The sequence below is a fragment of the Amblyomma mixtum genome, chromosome 3, assembly GCF_055824585.1.
Source record: "Amblyomma mixtum isolate Tamu chromosome 3, ASM5582458v1, whole genome shotgun sequence".
NCBI classification, from domain to species: Eukaryota; Metazoa; Arthropoda; class Arachnida; order Ixodida; family Ixodidae; genus Amblyomma; species Amblyomma mixtum.
Genome location: NC_143014.1, coordinates 365885818 through 365902216, shown reverse-complemented (window position 1 = coordinate 365902216; position 16399 = coordinate 365885818). Strand labels below are relative to the sequence as shown.

The 16399-nt window shown below is 45.9% G+C and overlaps 1 protein-coding gene and 1 non-coding gene across 2 annotated transcripts in view; one reads left to right on the top strand and one right to left on the bottom strand.

Annotated features, from left to right (window-relative positions):
- Positions 1-13555, top strand: part of LOC149356660 (uncharacterized) — a 28830-nt gene extending 15275 nt beyond the window's left edge. Inside the window, exons 3-4 of the mRNA XM_089576402.1 lie at positions 11715-11828; positions 13446-13555. Of these exons, the coding sequence (XP_089432528.1) occupies positions 11715-11828; positions 13446-13555 (224 nt within the window). The remainder of the gene's footprint in view (positions 1-11714; positions 11829-13445) is intronic.
- Positions 13556-14677: 1122 nt separating this feature from the next.
- Positions 14678-14751, bottom strand: TRNAT-GGU (transfer RNA threonine (anticodon GGU)). The gene has a single exon. It is a non-coding gene; the product is annotated as a tRNA-Thr (tRNA).
- Positions 14752-16399: the final 1648 nt, after the last annotated feature.

The window sequence follows — 16399 nt, the reverse complement described above, 5'->3', positions numbered from 1 at the left end:
CCACTGTCAGGCATTGCCGCAGTTCTTTACACAACTCCACGCGAACAAAATTATCTCCACTTTACAGGAGTATGAACAGACGACAAACTAGTAGTATGAACAGAGCCAGCTGCACCAGCCTAACGTCATATCCAACTGCGGAGGCGAAGATGATGACCCTGCCGCTCCAGCAGTGAAACTGCTGTGGGTTAGTTACATGCGCGAAACAGCTGGGCTCACTATTCAAGCTTGCAGGATGGCCCGGGGCGCTTCTGCTGCAGGAAATAAAAAGCCCGAACACTACCATTAGTGGCTACGAGGGGCATCAGGACACGTACCATGCTCAGGCTACGGTGTTCATCCGCCGATACATCCCACACGTAAAAGTGGATCAAGAAGCCTGCTGCAACAACTGCCAAGAGGTGGCAGCGGTGCGCTGGCTGCCGGGAGCTGGCATGGTGTGCTAGCCAGGACTTACCTGCGGCCCGAGACAAACGATATCCTCTATCGGGCGACTTCGCTCAAGCTGTTGAGTAACTTGTACCCGAGGGACAGAATACATGTTAGATGTGGCTTCAATGCATACCACCAGCGCTGGGGCTACGATGCTGCCTAATCAGAGAGCGGCGCCTGAACGAAGCGGCTCAGTTGGATCCTGATTACTTTGCCCGGCCTTTTTCCTGCACGACAAAAGGGTATGGCGCTCAACCTGACCTCGACTTCGTGATGGAATGGAGGTGTGGCGCACACCCCATTGGCAACGACTATTATCCTATCTAGGCGGATTGTGACACGGGTGCATACGCCATACTGAAACGGCTCCGTCTCGACTTCGATCGCTGTGCGCAGACCTTATAATTCATACACAAACACAACAAAGAAGAGGCCGCCGCGGTGGCTCAGTGGTTATGGCGCTCGGCTGCTGACCCGAAAGACGCGGGTTCGATCCCGGCCGCCGGCGGTCACATTTCGATGAAGGCGAAATTCTAGAGGCCTGTGTATTGTGCGATGTCAGTGCACGTTAAAGAACCCCAGGTGGTCGAAATTTCCGGAGCCCTTCACTAAGACATTCCTCATAGCCTGAGTTGCTTTGGGACGTTAAGCACCAATAAACCAAACCAAACCAAACAACAAAGCCGATATCGATGCCACTCATAACATCGATGTTCGTGGAGACCTACGCACAATTAATAAGCGTCTTCTAAATCTTTGGGAAGCAAGCAAAGCACTGCACCTGGCTTACTTGAACTACCTCCGAACCCACGCGGACTTCTGAAAAGTGTACAACAAAAGCGCGAGGGCGAGGCGCTTGTCCAAAAAGCTTACAAGAGAGCGATGGCTGGAACACAGCGCGTGTTTTGACTCGAATAGGTTGTTTACTTCCATTTGACAGGACAAATGTATCAGTGTCACCTGTATAGCTTCGCCAGTGGTCAATCACTGCTAAACTACGTGTAGGCGGTCGACTGACCTCAGGTGTGATCTCCATATGGCTGATGCTAAAGTGTGCTCGTGGCATTTAGACCACTCTCTGCACTACAAACGTGGATGAAGTTTTATCTGCTAATAAAAAATCGCGTTACCTAGAGAATTGTTTCAAAAAGGCATCTTTTGAAAGATGAACTGGTTTATTATTGGTTTATTAGGGTTTAACGTCCCAGAGCGACTCAGGTTATGAGGGACGTCGTATGAAGGGCTCTGATAATTTTGACTACCTGGGGTCCTTTAACGTGCACTGACATCGCACTGTACATGGGCCTGTAAAATTCCGCCTCCAACGGAACTGTGGCCACCGCGGCCGAGATTGAACCGTGTCTTTCGGGTGAGGAGCCGAGCGCCGTAACCACTCAGCAAACGCGGCGGGTCTTTGAAAGATCAAAGACGTGCAGTTAAGTGCAACGGAAATCAAACGTCACTTATCTAAGCTAGAAGAGAGCTTTGATGCTGTCAGTGACCTTTCTAAGGAGACAGACAACTTGGGCTAGGTGCTGAAAGAATCCCAAAACAAGTTTAAAAAAGTACCGACAAGGCAATCGCAGCAGTCTCTGCAACAGAATTCGTCGAAATAACTCGGTGTCTAAAGGCACCGATGAAACGACAGCAGAAATATGGAAACATACCGAAAAAGTAGTAGAAAAGTTTGTAACCAAAAACTTATGAATTTCAGCTTGTGAAATCTAGCCTGCTCACAGAATACGAGAGCGAGGGGAAGAAACAATCCCTCCGGTAATTTTGAAATTCTTAGGTTTTAATGATAAGGCCAGCATTCTAAAAAAAACGCTGCACATGTCCATATACATAGCTCGCATTTCGGCGATACTTCTGATCAAGAGTTTTGTTAGCCCGTAACCTTGTGCGCAGCACGCCGTACGTTTCCCCGTAGGACGTCTCCCTCTGTTGCAGGGTTGCTTGCTTAAGCTCGGCAGTAAACACCATTCCTTGTTCTGTGAGAAGAACTTCGGGGGCACGATCGCAAAGAAGCCTGTTTTTAATACAAATTGGGAAGCACTGATAAGCTACCATCAGGCAGGGTTTTCTCTTCACCGCAGATGGTTAACCGGTCTGTTGCTACTACTATTCACTTGTTACCTGATACCAATGTCGGGGAAATTCCAAGATGGTTCACGCCTATCAAATTGGCTGCAGAAATCCGCCTGGTCTTGCTGGTAGTGTTCTGCAGCGTTGAAAGTCATGGTTGCTCTTAACGTGTGCTCTTAATATGTGCTCTTAACCTGATATTTCATGGCTGCCAGACCGTGATATTGGAAAAGGTCTGAAAAAGTCTTGTCCGACACGATAGAAGGGTTGCAGAGATACATCAGCAGGCAGAGGAAGGCCAGCAGGCAACGAGCATGGCCTCTCCCTGCGTTGGCGTAGCTCTCCACTGGCACCGTAACGCCGCACAGTACGATGGATAACAAGCCAGAAGAAACAGCTTCGAATGCGCTCGTATGTGTGGGAAACACCAAGGTGACCTGTGGTCAGCCGATCGTGAAGTGCCGCAAGGACAGATGAGCGGATACGCTGGGGAACAAGCAGGAGCGGAGGCCCGCCAGGACAAAGGATGACGATTCTGTCCATAATAGCAAAGAGTTGGAGTAAAGGATATGGGTTTTCACAGCTGAGGCGGTCGATGAGTACACGAAAAGGGGAATCCTGGTGGAGCGCGTCTAGTTGTTAAGCAGATCGGAGATAGCGAAGAAGCAAGAGCCGATATCATTGTCTCTAGGATTGGGCGGCTCCATGGGGTGATGAGGGAGTTAGCATCCTCGTGTAAATGTCCGCACTTGTACATCACGTTGAAAGGAGTACTCTTGAAGGCACAAGGGCCGACGACCAAGATGTCTAGTTTTATCCTTGAGGTTGGTGACGACAGAGAGAGGCTGTCCGAAAAGCAAGGGGAGCAATTTGGATCCGGCCAAACGAGCAGGCCATCGCGATCAGTGATAGAACAACTGCGTTCGGCAGGCGACGGAAGGCTGCTGGCGTATGCAATGACACGGTCTTGGCCCCGCTGCTGCTGGGCCAGCACAGCACGAACCCCGCGCCCACTTGCATCGGTGCGAGCTTCTAAAGGGGCTGGTGGGTTAATTAAAGTGCAGTAAAGTGATGATTGTCTAAGAGGCGGTGGGTTGAGCTGGGTCCCAGGCAAAATGAACGTCTGTCTTGATGAGGTCTGTGAGCGGACGGGCCATGAGTGGAGCGGACGGACCGGCAGCGGGAGTAGGAACAAAATCCAACACAGCAGCGCGAAATAGGAAAACCTTTGACGGCACTGATCTTGATCCTATCAAGGCGTATTCCAGAAACGTCAACGAGACGCCCAATGATGGTGACCTGATAGCGGCTGAATTGATATTTGAATTGATATAGAAACATAGACATGTTGTGCATTTCAATCCGCGAAGTAGCGAGTGCATAATCCGCTAGAAAGTGGCCGGCACACTGTGTGCACTGGAAGGCGTCACATTAAGTTATTAGAGACAGTCAAGAGTAACAAATTTTGCCTTTTGCGGTCCATCTCATTGACAACAATTTTCCGATAACCGGAATGAAGATCAATGGATGAGAAATATTGGGCTCCGTGGAGACAATTCAGCGCATCCTGTAGTCGGGGAAGTGGATAGCTGCTTTCTTGTTCGGTTTAGTGACGGTGATCGACGCAAAAGCGCCAGACATTGTGCTTTTTATTACTAAAACCACCGGGGAGGCCCACGTACTTAGCATGGCTAAATTATGTCCTTGGCTAACATCTTGTCGTCTTCCTGTTGGGTCACGACCCGTTCGCCACTGAAGACAGTACGGCCGTCGATGAACGGGAGAGGAGTGACCGGTGTATATGCTATGCTTAACAATGGGATTTCGCCGCAAAGTACGGTCGCCAAAATCAAAGATGGGATGAAAGTGCTACAAAACGTAGACCATAGAGGATCCGCAACGAGATGAGGTCTGCACGTGCGTAGTGATCAGGCGGTCGTGTTTTCAGCTAATGGTCGCCAGTGACATTTCATTAAAGAGCGGCTGAATATAAAGATCAAAGCTGTAAGGTACGTGAAGTTTGGGCAATGTTCCCTATAAAACATCGACGCTGCATGTTTCTTATAAATATAGGGTGTAGGTACTATCAGCAGCGATGGCGTAGAGGTAGAGCATTCGCCTCGCGTGAAAGAGGAGCGGCGTCCGAATCCCAGTGCTACGGATTGCCCCACCTGGTTAAGAAAAAACTCCGCGTATCTGTGGAATTGCATAACCATGCCTGTGGTGCCACGTGGTCTTGGTGACCAGAACCGACAACGCAGTTTTTCACCAGAACAGAATTTGACCACCCTTGTGCAGTACTTGTGTAGTGCAAAACTAATTAACCTTCGGTCCTTAGTCCCCAGTTGTAGAGCAGGAATTTACCTGTGCGGTGGTCAGACCTGTGAAGCAGCGGAGGGTGCTAAGAATCTCTGGCTCCCGACAGCCCACGTTGCAAACTGAACCTGGCAACGTTTAATGCCAGACAGAGCCTTATTCTTTGAGGCTTGCTTGGCAGTGCTCCTCGAGGGACTAACAAGTAAGAAATGGGTTATATTATAGGGCTTAGTGAGGTTAGGAGGACAGATGAAGCATATAAATTGTTAAAGCACGGGACCATACTATGTGATCGTGTATGAGCGGACAGACGAGAACGGTGCGGATTCCTCTTCGGTCAGGATATAGCTGGCCACATAGATGAATAGATGAACTATTAACGAGAGTATGATAGCTATCGTAATGAGACTTAATAACAGGCGCGAACAGAAGATTGTACACTCCTACGCGCCTATATCTAGCTATGTTGACCAGATCTTAGGAAGCTTCCATGACGACGGACAATCGGCAATGCGCAAAGTAAAAAGTCAGTACAAAGTAGGTGACTATGGGATACGCTCTAGGAATAGCAGGGGAAGTTATTAGTATAGTTCGCGGAAAGAGATGATTAGGATCATGCATGTATTTTTCTGCAAACGGGAAACACGAAATGGATGCGGAAGAGCCCGAAAGATGAGATTGAAAAATAAATAGGCTTCATACATGGCGCTCAACCTGGCTTCATGTGGGATGTGGAGGTCTTCAGAATGGTGGGGTGAAGTGTACCACAGGATGGTAAGGTCCGGAGTTAGCCTAGGCTTGAAAAGCAAACTGAAAAAAACTAGTGCAAGAGAAGCCCAATAAAGCTTTAGCAGTGTGAAGGAAAGTTGGGGAATTCACGACACTGTTGCAGCACGGAAATTAGGCTTTAAATGAGGATGACTGGCTTAATGTCCAAGCAATGACCGATATTCTCACAGCTATCATTACGCAACGCGCAGTAGACCTAGGTTGTAGGAGGGTTCGACAGGATACAGGCAAGCCATCTCAGGAGACGAAAGACCTGATTAAGAAACGCCCAAGCATGAAGGCATCTAACCCCACAGACATAATAGAACTGGTTGAGTAATCAAAGTTAACAAGCGCAAGGTGGCTGACATGAGGAAGTTTAATAGGGAGAGAACCGAGCTTGCTCTACAGACCGGAGGTAGCCTAAAAGCGGTGAGGAGGAAACTAGGCATAGGCAAAAAACAGATGTATTTGTTTCGAAACAAGAGAGTATTGTCATTAGCAATATAGGTAAGATAGTAAATGATCCCAAGAGTTCTCAAATATGCACAGTACCCAGAAAATTGGGACTTTAATGAAAGAGGAAGTAGCGCGCGGAACTGCGACATCCCACTTCTGATACCATGTGGACACGACGAGGCATGGTGCATGAATGACACTTTATTCAAGAAGGCTAGCGTTTATATAGGCAAGGGGTTAGATAACAGAAATGGGGGCGGCTGCTGTCCGGCTAGGCGCGTGTGCATGACTTGCATTACGTCACATAAAGCAAGAGCAAGTATAGGAAGCTTTAGGAGCAATGAAATGGCGGTGAGCAGCTGGTGAGAACCAGGTAACAGCAGATCTGTTGAAAGACGGAGGGTAGATTGTGATAGAAAAAACTAGTCACAATGTATACGCAATGACTTAAGACCTAGAGCATACCAGAAACTTGAAGAACGCTAAGATCATCTTAATCCTTAAAAAGGAGACGTCAAAGACCTGTAAAACTACAGATTGAATAGCTTACTGTCCGTTGCCTGCATTATATTTACTAAAGTAATCGCTTATTTAGTCAGGACAACATTAAACTTCAACCAACCAAATGATCAGGAAGGCTTTCGTAAAGGTTACTCAAGAATGGACTATATTCAGACTCTAAATGAAATCATGCAAAAATATCCAGAGGATAACTATCCCTTATTTATAGCCTTCTTAGATTACGGGAAAGCGTTTGACTCAGCCGAAACTTCAGCAGCCTTGCAGGCATTGTGGAATGAGGAGTGTAGAAGAGCCTTATGTAAAAATACTGTAAGACATCTATAGCGGGTGCACAGCAACAACAGGCCTCCTTAAATGCAGCAATAAGATTTCAGTAATGAAGGGCATCAGGTAGGAAGACAGGATCTCAGCAATGCGATTTTCGACAGAAATGGAAACTGTCGACAGCTTTAAATCATTGGTCGTCTTTCTGATGCGCACATGAAATTATCTGAAAACATGACATATATTGTAAATCACAATGTGAACAAAGGAGGGTGAAGCCTCAGGGTGCTTGCCAACGTTTCTACAAGAGGGCTTTCTGGGCAAATCGGGTGTCCTTTGCAGATGCCGCTCAGAGTTTTCTTCAAATCTAAACCTGCTAATATCATCATCATCATCATTATCATCAAAATTAGACTGACTGCATGCACTACAGGGCAAAGGCCTCTCCGTCGTTAATTTCGGCGATAGAGGTGAACACGTAGATACATACTTGATTGATTTTTGAATAAATCAGAACACAATTATATGTTTCCGGATGATAAGAGAGCTTCTTTCTAATGTTGGTTTGCACGGGATGAAATGTGCGATATTTGAGAGCGGTACAGACAAGCGCAGACGCATCATTGTGATTCTGCTATGTATAGCAGATGTATCCTATCAGTAATCATCTGTGGGACAGAAACGGGCAGGCTAACGAAAAGGGTTCAACTCAGGGTAAATGCAGCGAGCTGTGGAAAAGAAAATAGTAGATATAACATTAAGATACAGGAACAGGGCAGAGTGGGTGAGAGAACAAACGCGGGTTACGGATATCCTAACATAAATCAAAAGGCAGTTATGGCCTTCGGCAAGGCATGAAATGCGACGTCAAGATAACCGGTGGCCCTTAAAGGTAGCGGACTGCGTTCCAAGGGAAGGCAGGCGCAGCCGGGGGCGTTAGAACTTTAGGTGGGCGAATGAGGATAAGAAGGTTGCGGGGATAAGGTGGCCTCAGCTGGCAGAGAAAAGGGTTAATTGGAGAGATATAGCACAGGCCTTATCCTTGCAGCGGGCATTGAGGGGTTTATGACAATGATCATCCTGTTGGCGTTCACAGGCACCGTCCGTCGATGGAAAGTAATTAACGCAATATTTGCTTATGATGATGATGATGAATATTCATGGCTCAAGGGCATCTGCGGCCAAAGAGTGCCAGGGCACCCAATGTATTTTCGTTTACTACGGTTGGGGTCAAATGCCTATTTACCAATCATTTCACCCTGAATAAGCCGAGCACCAGGCCAGGGGAAGCTTGCACCTATTGTATCACCGTTGGGTACCCGGTGACACTGCGGATCGAACACTGCACCTCCCGCATGCAAGGCGGATGCTCAGACAAGTAGGCCACCGCTGCGGTCATTTGCTTATGAACAGCTAATGTCAAATTGGGTACTGGTGACCGCTGGCTCTAACAAAATCAGAGATTTTTCCTACTGGGCGAATATCCAGCCAGTAGTCTTTGGAAACATTGAACTATGCCATTTTCAATTTTGACCTAACGGGAAAAATTTGCTAGAAGCAAGAAAATATCGTTATTTCAGGACGGCATTTATTGCGAACAAACATCACTAATCTATGTGCTCGTGCAGTGAATTCGTAACCTAGCATCTATTAAATATTGCCGCGAACATGTATTTGCCAATCCAGCCATTAATGGAACGCTATGATCACGAAGGTCACAGAATAGGGATTTCCACGCCGTGATAAGTCGTCAACTTCGTCAAGACGTCCAGTAAGGGCAACAGTTTTGGTGTGAATAATATTTCGTACTGTACGGCTCAACTCGGCCCCACATTAAGACTGTGAAGCAGCGATGTTAACTTCAATTTAAAAGCAAAGCGCACGAGTTGCACAGAGGAATAAGAAAGAAACCTTCAGGGACAAGGCGCCTCTTTGTCTTTTTCCTTGTTGTACTGCTTGTTTTCCGAAAATCGGATCGCGCACCATCTGTCCCACGTGTTGATTCTTCAAATGATAACTTTTGCAGCCTTCAAACGAACAGGAAAATTTATGATTGCCTGCTCGTGATTTATTGCATTTCCCTCAACCCGTTAATCTGGGACTAAAATTCCGAGTGATGTTTGTGAATTTTACCGGACTAAGTTTTTCTTACGACAACATTGTTACTACTCTGGCTGTGATCACCCTTATTAGTCCCACAGTTTAGCTTGATGACCCCACGCAAAAGAAGCAATCTCAGTTCATTCAGACATTGTTCAATAAGGCTACGCAAAATACCAATATTTGTTTATGAATAAATAAATAAATACATGAGCACGAGAAGACCATCATGTTCACATGGTTTGTGCGCTTGCATTACCGAGAACGGCTCGCGTTAACCTGAATTAGAACGGCATACATGTGGCGGCCGCGGCATGGCTGCTGCTGCTGCTTCATGAGCAGCTCTTTCATGAGGGGCGCTGCAAACGGGGAGGAAAACCAGACATTGGTACACGGTCGACAAGGAAGAAATGCGCATGTGACCCGCCCTGTCGAGAATCGATGCCACACGATCAGACGAAAGACAGCTAGATCAGCAGGCCAATACGTCTGTATTAGAAAGCAAATTTGGCGCGTCCGCATGGCTGCTGCCCTTGCATGCCCACTGAAGAACCAGGAGGGTAGCACTTGGTTAAACATGATTCGGAAACCTATATCTTCCGTCGATATGGCTGGCGATGTACCAGAATGAGTTTAGATACATGTTCTTCAAAAAAAGTTAGCTCGGGCTAATTTCTACAACAGCCAAGTCACGGCAAACTAGACATCAGCATGTTTTCTGCCAAAAAGCAGCGCTTAAAACGTCTCGTTTCCCCTGCACTAATCTTCATGCACGCTGGTGAGCGAATGATTTATCTATGAAATTGTATTGCTTTGAATCCTTCCTGCAACAGTTCAAGGAAAATGAGACACAAGGCGTCACTCAACACAGCAGAAAATCGCACATTCGGGCCATATTTTCCATGTAGAAATAAGTACATAGCGTCTCGAATTCTCGACACTGGGCATTAAAAGTGCAAACATTAAATGGATAATGGAAGATACAGGACTGTGACCAATTAATGGCTGACGTTTTTAAGGTATCTCCAGCAAGTCAGGTTTCATGAGAAAGAAAATGCCGAAGGAAAAAAGTCACCTGCGAACGAAGCCCTCCCTCAATAGTTCCTTTCCTTGTAAGGAAACAAGACAGAAATATGTACTGAGGCTTTAAACAAATATTGCCTCAGCTGCAGCACTTTATATATCAGGCCTAAACGGACTGTAGTAAAAAAAAGTGGGCATGAGAAAAAACAAGGATAAATCTTAATAATAAAAATCTCTAGACCGTTATGCAGCACAAATGATACGACTGACCAGAGAGGCGGAGCGGGAAAGCTTATTTTGCATGTAGTTGAGCAGTGAGGTAAACAAAAAGCTTTGAAACGTTCCGATAAGAAGTGTGATCTGATGTAGCGTCCTCTTTTTCGACGCTTGATGATACCAGGTTGAGGGGAGGCAGGGGAATTAACCATCCCCTTGTGAAATGTTTGATACACCGATGCATGATGCATGGAAGACTCTGCTTTTGCTGGCTAAAAATTCTGCAGTACTGTGTGCACATGCATGTAGAAAGCTCCTGAGGCACAACTTTTTGTATACCGGCCGTGAGGTGGATGGTCTATTGTAAGCAGGTTGAAATAAAGGGAGCGTGGCTACCGCATTTGTGGAAACTCTACATTTTGCCCTTGCGTCACTTCGCTTAGCCGTGAAAACACGCCAATAGACTTGATCTGGGCCAACAGTGTTGCGTAAAGGTAGCATGAAAACATTTCCTTAACAACGGCTGGAACATCAATTATCCGTTGTCATTGCAGCACTGCTCTCTTCTAGAATGCTTCGTACTTTACACCTGTCTTATGGTTCGCGGTTTGTAGCAGAGTCAGAGACTCCTGAGCGGCTACAGTATCACATATGCCCTTCCATCAGTCCCAACGTTACAGAAATTTGCATAGTGCTAAACCTTCTTGTTATAATACACGCATAGTAGCCTCGGTCATCTCCTGCGACAGTGTTGACATTCCAGACTATGTTTGATGCATAAAATGTGGTGAGCTACACTTGCGCGACAGCCAGTCAAGCAAATTTATTGCTGTGTCCGCTCCACTGCGAAGACTAATTGTTACGTTTCGGAACACTCTTGTTTCGGTGTTAAATAAATGCCATGGAAGCAGAAGATACCAAAAAAGGGTTTAAAAGCTCTCATACCTCCTTACACCTACCAAAGTGGAGTCGCAGATCTAGACAAGAAAGGTGTGCTGCTTTCTTCACTTTTTTTTGTAGCTGAAAAATTTCATCGTGGCCCAAGGAACAGCCATGCCGCCTGTGGAGCATTAGGTCACAAGGGCGTCTACTCTCATCTAAAGGGCTGGCCAGTTATTGAAGAGCTTTTTCTTACAAATTCTTTCACTTGTTTTCAAGATCAGGATATAGATTATGATAGCAGGAGAGCGGTTCGTTCATTTCTCGAGGTGAATATGCCTCTGAGATGTACTGTGATAGCGTAGAATACCGAAGGTTTTGTATTCTGAAGAAGATTTTTTACTATTAAAGACGTTTTTGCTGCAAGGTAGAGTATGGGCATGCATAACGGAGAACGTAATGGCGGCTTCATAATAGGCAGCATATGCTGCTGAGAAGGCAGATAATACTGATAGTAAATTATTAAGCAAATGTCTCAAAGGACGCGGAATGTGCATTGAGCAGAACTGAGTCGGCGCAGTTCCCGACATTGACTCCAATTTGCTTCGCCGAGTATTAAATTTACCACTACCGTGCCTCTCTTCCCACAGCATGCGAAATCAGGAAATGTCAGGACAAGTGCGAAAAGGAAGCCAAGAAGAGGAATTGGGTCAATCCAAAGGGTGAATGCAGCCGTACTGATTGCATGTGCAGTATTGAAGACGGTAAGTTTTTTCGTTGTCTTTAAAGCGCGCTTAATGAAAAAAAAAACAGCCTTTACCAGTTAGACTCGAGCAGGGGAACAAATTTTATTGTGACGACCACGTTCAACAAGTTACAAAAAATACCGGTAGTATGAAATATTGCTCGATAAGCGGTTATTACCCCATTACTTTTGGAACAGCGATTGTTCTGTCTCCTCGTAATCCTCGTCTGATTGCAGAGCAGAACCTCCTATTTTTCTAACCTACACTGTTACGCTGCTGAGAGGCCTGGAAGAGGTGACTAAATGGATCAGGAGAGATCTAATATTTGTAAACCTCTAATTTGCTTGCAAAGGGCCTTCGTGTGATAAGCAGTCCATCATGCACACGCAAAACGTTGTCAATGCGCCCCTACTGTCTACTAAAGTAGAGGCAGAAGAGGAATGAGTTGCCATGGAACTCATTGCTCTTTCAATAAAGCTTAGCCAGATATCATATAGGGTAAGTGCTGAATTTCCTCTTTTTCGGAGTGGACTTTAAAGGAAAGCATCGTATGCATTCTGCCTATCCGCGCGCCTATTTAGCGGAGGTAGAGCGCATATAAAAGATGGGACTATATATGCGCACCGAAGATACCTAGATAAGGCGGTCAGATGCGACGTTTTGCAACGCTAAAAACTATATTTGAAAGCCGTTCGTCATAACTTGCTGCAGTGGCTTCTTGTGTGACAACATTCCTTGGATGGAAATAACCGAGCTGTGCATTTGCACGCATTTGCACCGATCTCTGCGAACGAACTACAGCGGATGCGAGTGTCGGTTCCCCCGAAGCAAATAAAGTTGCAAACTTTTCCCAAGAACTGAACGTTAAACGCGATATGTGCTAATTTAAAAGATGAGCGACATTTCTAATACATGAAGCTGTACATTGAGAGTGAGAACGTTTACTGCACCAGCGCTGCATTGGCAGTTCGCGTTGTCTATGAAGCGCAGCTTTCGGAAGAAGAAATGTCGCGCAATGTTCGCGGATCGTTGTACGCAGTTTGTGTCCACATGCTCAGTGTTTTGAGCTTAATATGACGTCTTGGTCCATTCCAGGGCAGTTACATATAAATATTTTCTACCGCGTACATATTAGGGGCAACTTTTTTTATTGAACAATAATGGAAGGAAAAGATGTTGCTAGCCTCGGCATCTGGTGTGGGAACCTGAAGCACCTGGGCCTGGTTATATACTTCACAGTTGAGGCAGATTTCTTACCTATGTTGAGGCGCATAGTTAAGAAATTCGGAACGAAAGTGGCACTAATACCCTGAAACGAATATTAGGCAACATTTTTGCGCCAAATTCGGGCCACTTAGAGGACAACTCTTTGGAGAGGTCAACATAGGTTGGATGTTAGGCGAGCACTGCTTTGCTTCAAATCTGCATCAAATGCATGTTACGTATGTGCAACGATATAATCGCAGCTGAAGCAGCCGTGTTTGATGTGAGAGGTTAGTCTCGAAGAACACAAGTGACTTTACTGAGGCTCTTGTAAAGTTCCTTAGAGTGCAATCACCGCGATATTTTCGGTCTCTCTGTGTACATGGTGATTCTCTGTTACTAACAGAAGCTTTGTGCGTCATTCTTCTTCAGATTGCAAACAAAAGGAATGTGACGCCGAATGCAAGAAGAAGCACAGACAAAAGGGAGCTAACGCGAAGGGTCTGTGTGTCGACAGCGAGTGTACGTGCAGATATAATTAGCAGACTAATGAGCACCATCACTTGAGACACGGATAAAGAAAAAAAATCACTCAATATTACAATGAAATAGCAGGTGCGCTACTCTCAAAATGCCGTTCAATAAAACCATTTGCTGCGGTAATTGGTTCCTTTATTGGTAAATGTAATTTCTTACATCACTGCGAAACACGCAGATGAACAGTAGCCACTGCGCCCATCCTACTTATTGTCTATATGTTCGTTCTTTTTGAGCACTGTCAAAATTGCACTGTATCCCAAAAAGATGTACTCATGAATGACTGGCTGAGCTGTCGCTTATGAAATCGCGTAAAAATATTCCGCGAACTTGATTACCCTTCACTGCCGACAGATTTGACTCAGCAGTTTTAAGAAACAAATTCTCCGTACCGGGTAGGCGGTTCTTCGGGCATGTATATTCGCGCCTTTATTCAAATAGCCTTTAAAAATGCATCAACATTACAGTCATCCTTTGCGCGTTCCAAACAAAAGCCCCTACGTTTAACCCTGTGACGAGCAAAAATTTAGTTCGCAGCCCAGGCTGCTAAAACACAAGTATAGTTTCAGTGCACACTAAATGGCATTAAACAGATCAAAGAAGAAAATTAGCTTTCTTCATTAGTAAGTAATGAATTCTTGCTCCTGGGTAACATCGCGCACTTGAGGCACTACTGCGGGTAGTGGCGGGTAGTGGCTGCAGGCCACTTTTCAATTGTCTCCATGACAGAGAAGTCTCGTTTCACCCATTACCGGGTCGGCTTCACTTTTATTCCTTCGCGTCACTGGGATTTGCATAAGTGCCCGACAGCAGTTCAGCCGACCCTCTTGCAGCCACGTTGTCCTCCTCCTCCAGAGCGTTGTTGTTGCGACGGTTTGTAATTCAGTTGGGCAGTGATCAATAAAAAGTTAACTCTCATCGAGTCCAATTCTAGGTCGCCCAAGGTGCTGTGTGTGTTTACGTCAAATATTTATTCACATGGTCAAATGTTTAGGGGAATCCCCCTAAGTGGAGTAGATTTGTAATAAGGGAGTAAATACTCACTGACATACACCCAAGCGCAGCCATACGGCTACACAGGAAAGCTATACAGCTTTCTCAGGAACTTCGCAGTTAAAGAAAAATTCTTCCTGGTCCGGGGTTCGAACCCGGGACCACCGCTTCACCGGAGCAGTCGCTCTACCAATTGAGCTAACCGGGACGGCAAGGTTATGGTAGGGCGAGAGCGAATTGATCAGTAACTCGAAGTGGGAACAGTGTTGGTCAAATGTTTAGGGGAATCCCCCTAGGTGGAGTAGATTTGTAATATGGGAGTAATTACTCATTGACATCCACCCAAGCGCAGTCATAAGGCTACAAACGAAAGCTATACAGCTTTCTCAGAAACTTCGCAGTTAAAGAAAAATTCGTCCTGGTCCGGGCGCGAACATGCTACGCATCATTTGCTCGGCAAGTGGCTTCTTGAGTTTGAGCATGACATGAAAAAAAAATACAAGCTCCAACCCATGTTTCATAACATTGCAACGCTCGACGTGTTGCATTTTCTGGCAGCGGCGACTACTTCTTCACGCCACATAATATCATGTACAACTTCCTGCCCTCCGAAACTTGGCGCCATTCACGCACACGATGTACTATCATTGGGGCCGCATCCAACTCTTGCTGACAGCAGTTCACACACACCTGATGGCGACGTTGCAATTCGGATATCTTCTTCGCGGCTGTGGAATTGATTCAAATCAAGTGTATAGGAATGACTGCGGAGTGCATGTGGAGTTGCTTCTGTAAAGAGTGGTTTTTGCACACTGAGAACACTGTTGAAATTCCGCGCTTTAGACGCATGACAAATTGTAGCAAAGCGTCGTTGATACATAGCAGGCCGCGCGGGATTTCACATTAGATGGGCTTCATTGATTTGGATTATTGCGCGGCCATTGCAAAGTTGTACACAAACTTACCAAGCCATTGTAGGCAGCGTTACTAGATTACCTGGGCAGTTTGCAAACTCCGCTGCAGTTCGGCGGCCAAACGTGGCCCCATTCGGCTCCCTCTCGTGAGGTGGCGCTTTGGCGCTGTTGGCCCGCTCCGGCCGGTCTCTCGTCACAGTAAATATCGCTATGAGACGAGTGCGCCGTGTTTCACGCCACTTTACGCCGGTAATTCCTTTTTAACGAAGATATTTCCAAGATAGGGCACAAATATTATTCTGAATGCCTAACTGCAGTGGTATTAAGGCTGCGAGAATGGTCCTCGGCGGCAGAGGTTCGATCGGGATGTCTGAATTATTAGCTATACCGATGAGACATCTGGTTTTTGGTCGGGTATAGTTTTTTGCTTCATTTACTTCCCTACAAACTAAATGACTCTTTGCTTACGGCGAACCACGACACGGTAAATCAGTCGCATGTTGCCGAAAATATCGAAACCTAAGGCCAAGTACCATCGGTTTGAAGCAAGACAGTCAACGATGCATACGTGCTTTTAAAGGGAGATGCAGTACTACCACCGTGAAACTTCGACGTTGGTCATAAAACGCGAAAAATGACGGTAATAGCACAGGTCAGATTCAAAGCAGTTTATTCAATTCATATGGAAAAAAAACATATAGTTCTTAATGGGAGCCACTTTTAATGGGCCAAACAGTTACAAGAGACAAGAGATGTGATAGAGAAAAAGTGTATTCTTGTAGCAAAAACAAAATTCAGTATCTGACAAGTGAATGCAGACATGTGCTCAGCACAACCCAAGCGAGCAAGGCTGCACTTCTCTAGCTCTTCCAGCAGTTTCCAGAAAATATTTGCAGCCTTGGCGATGGTCAGTGTGAATTGCGGTAGCAACTTACGTAGAAC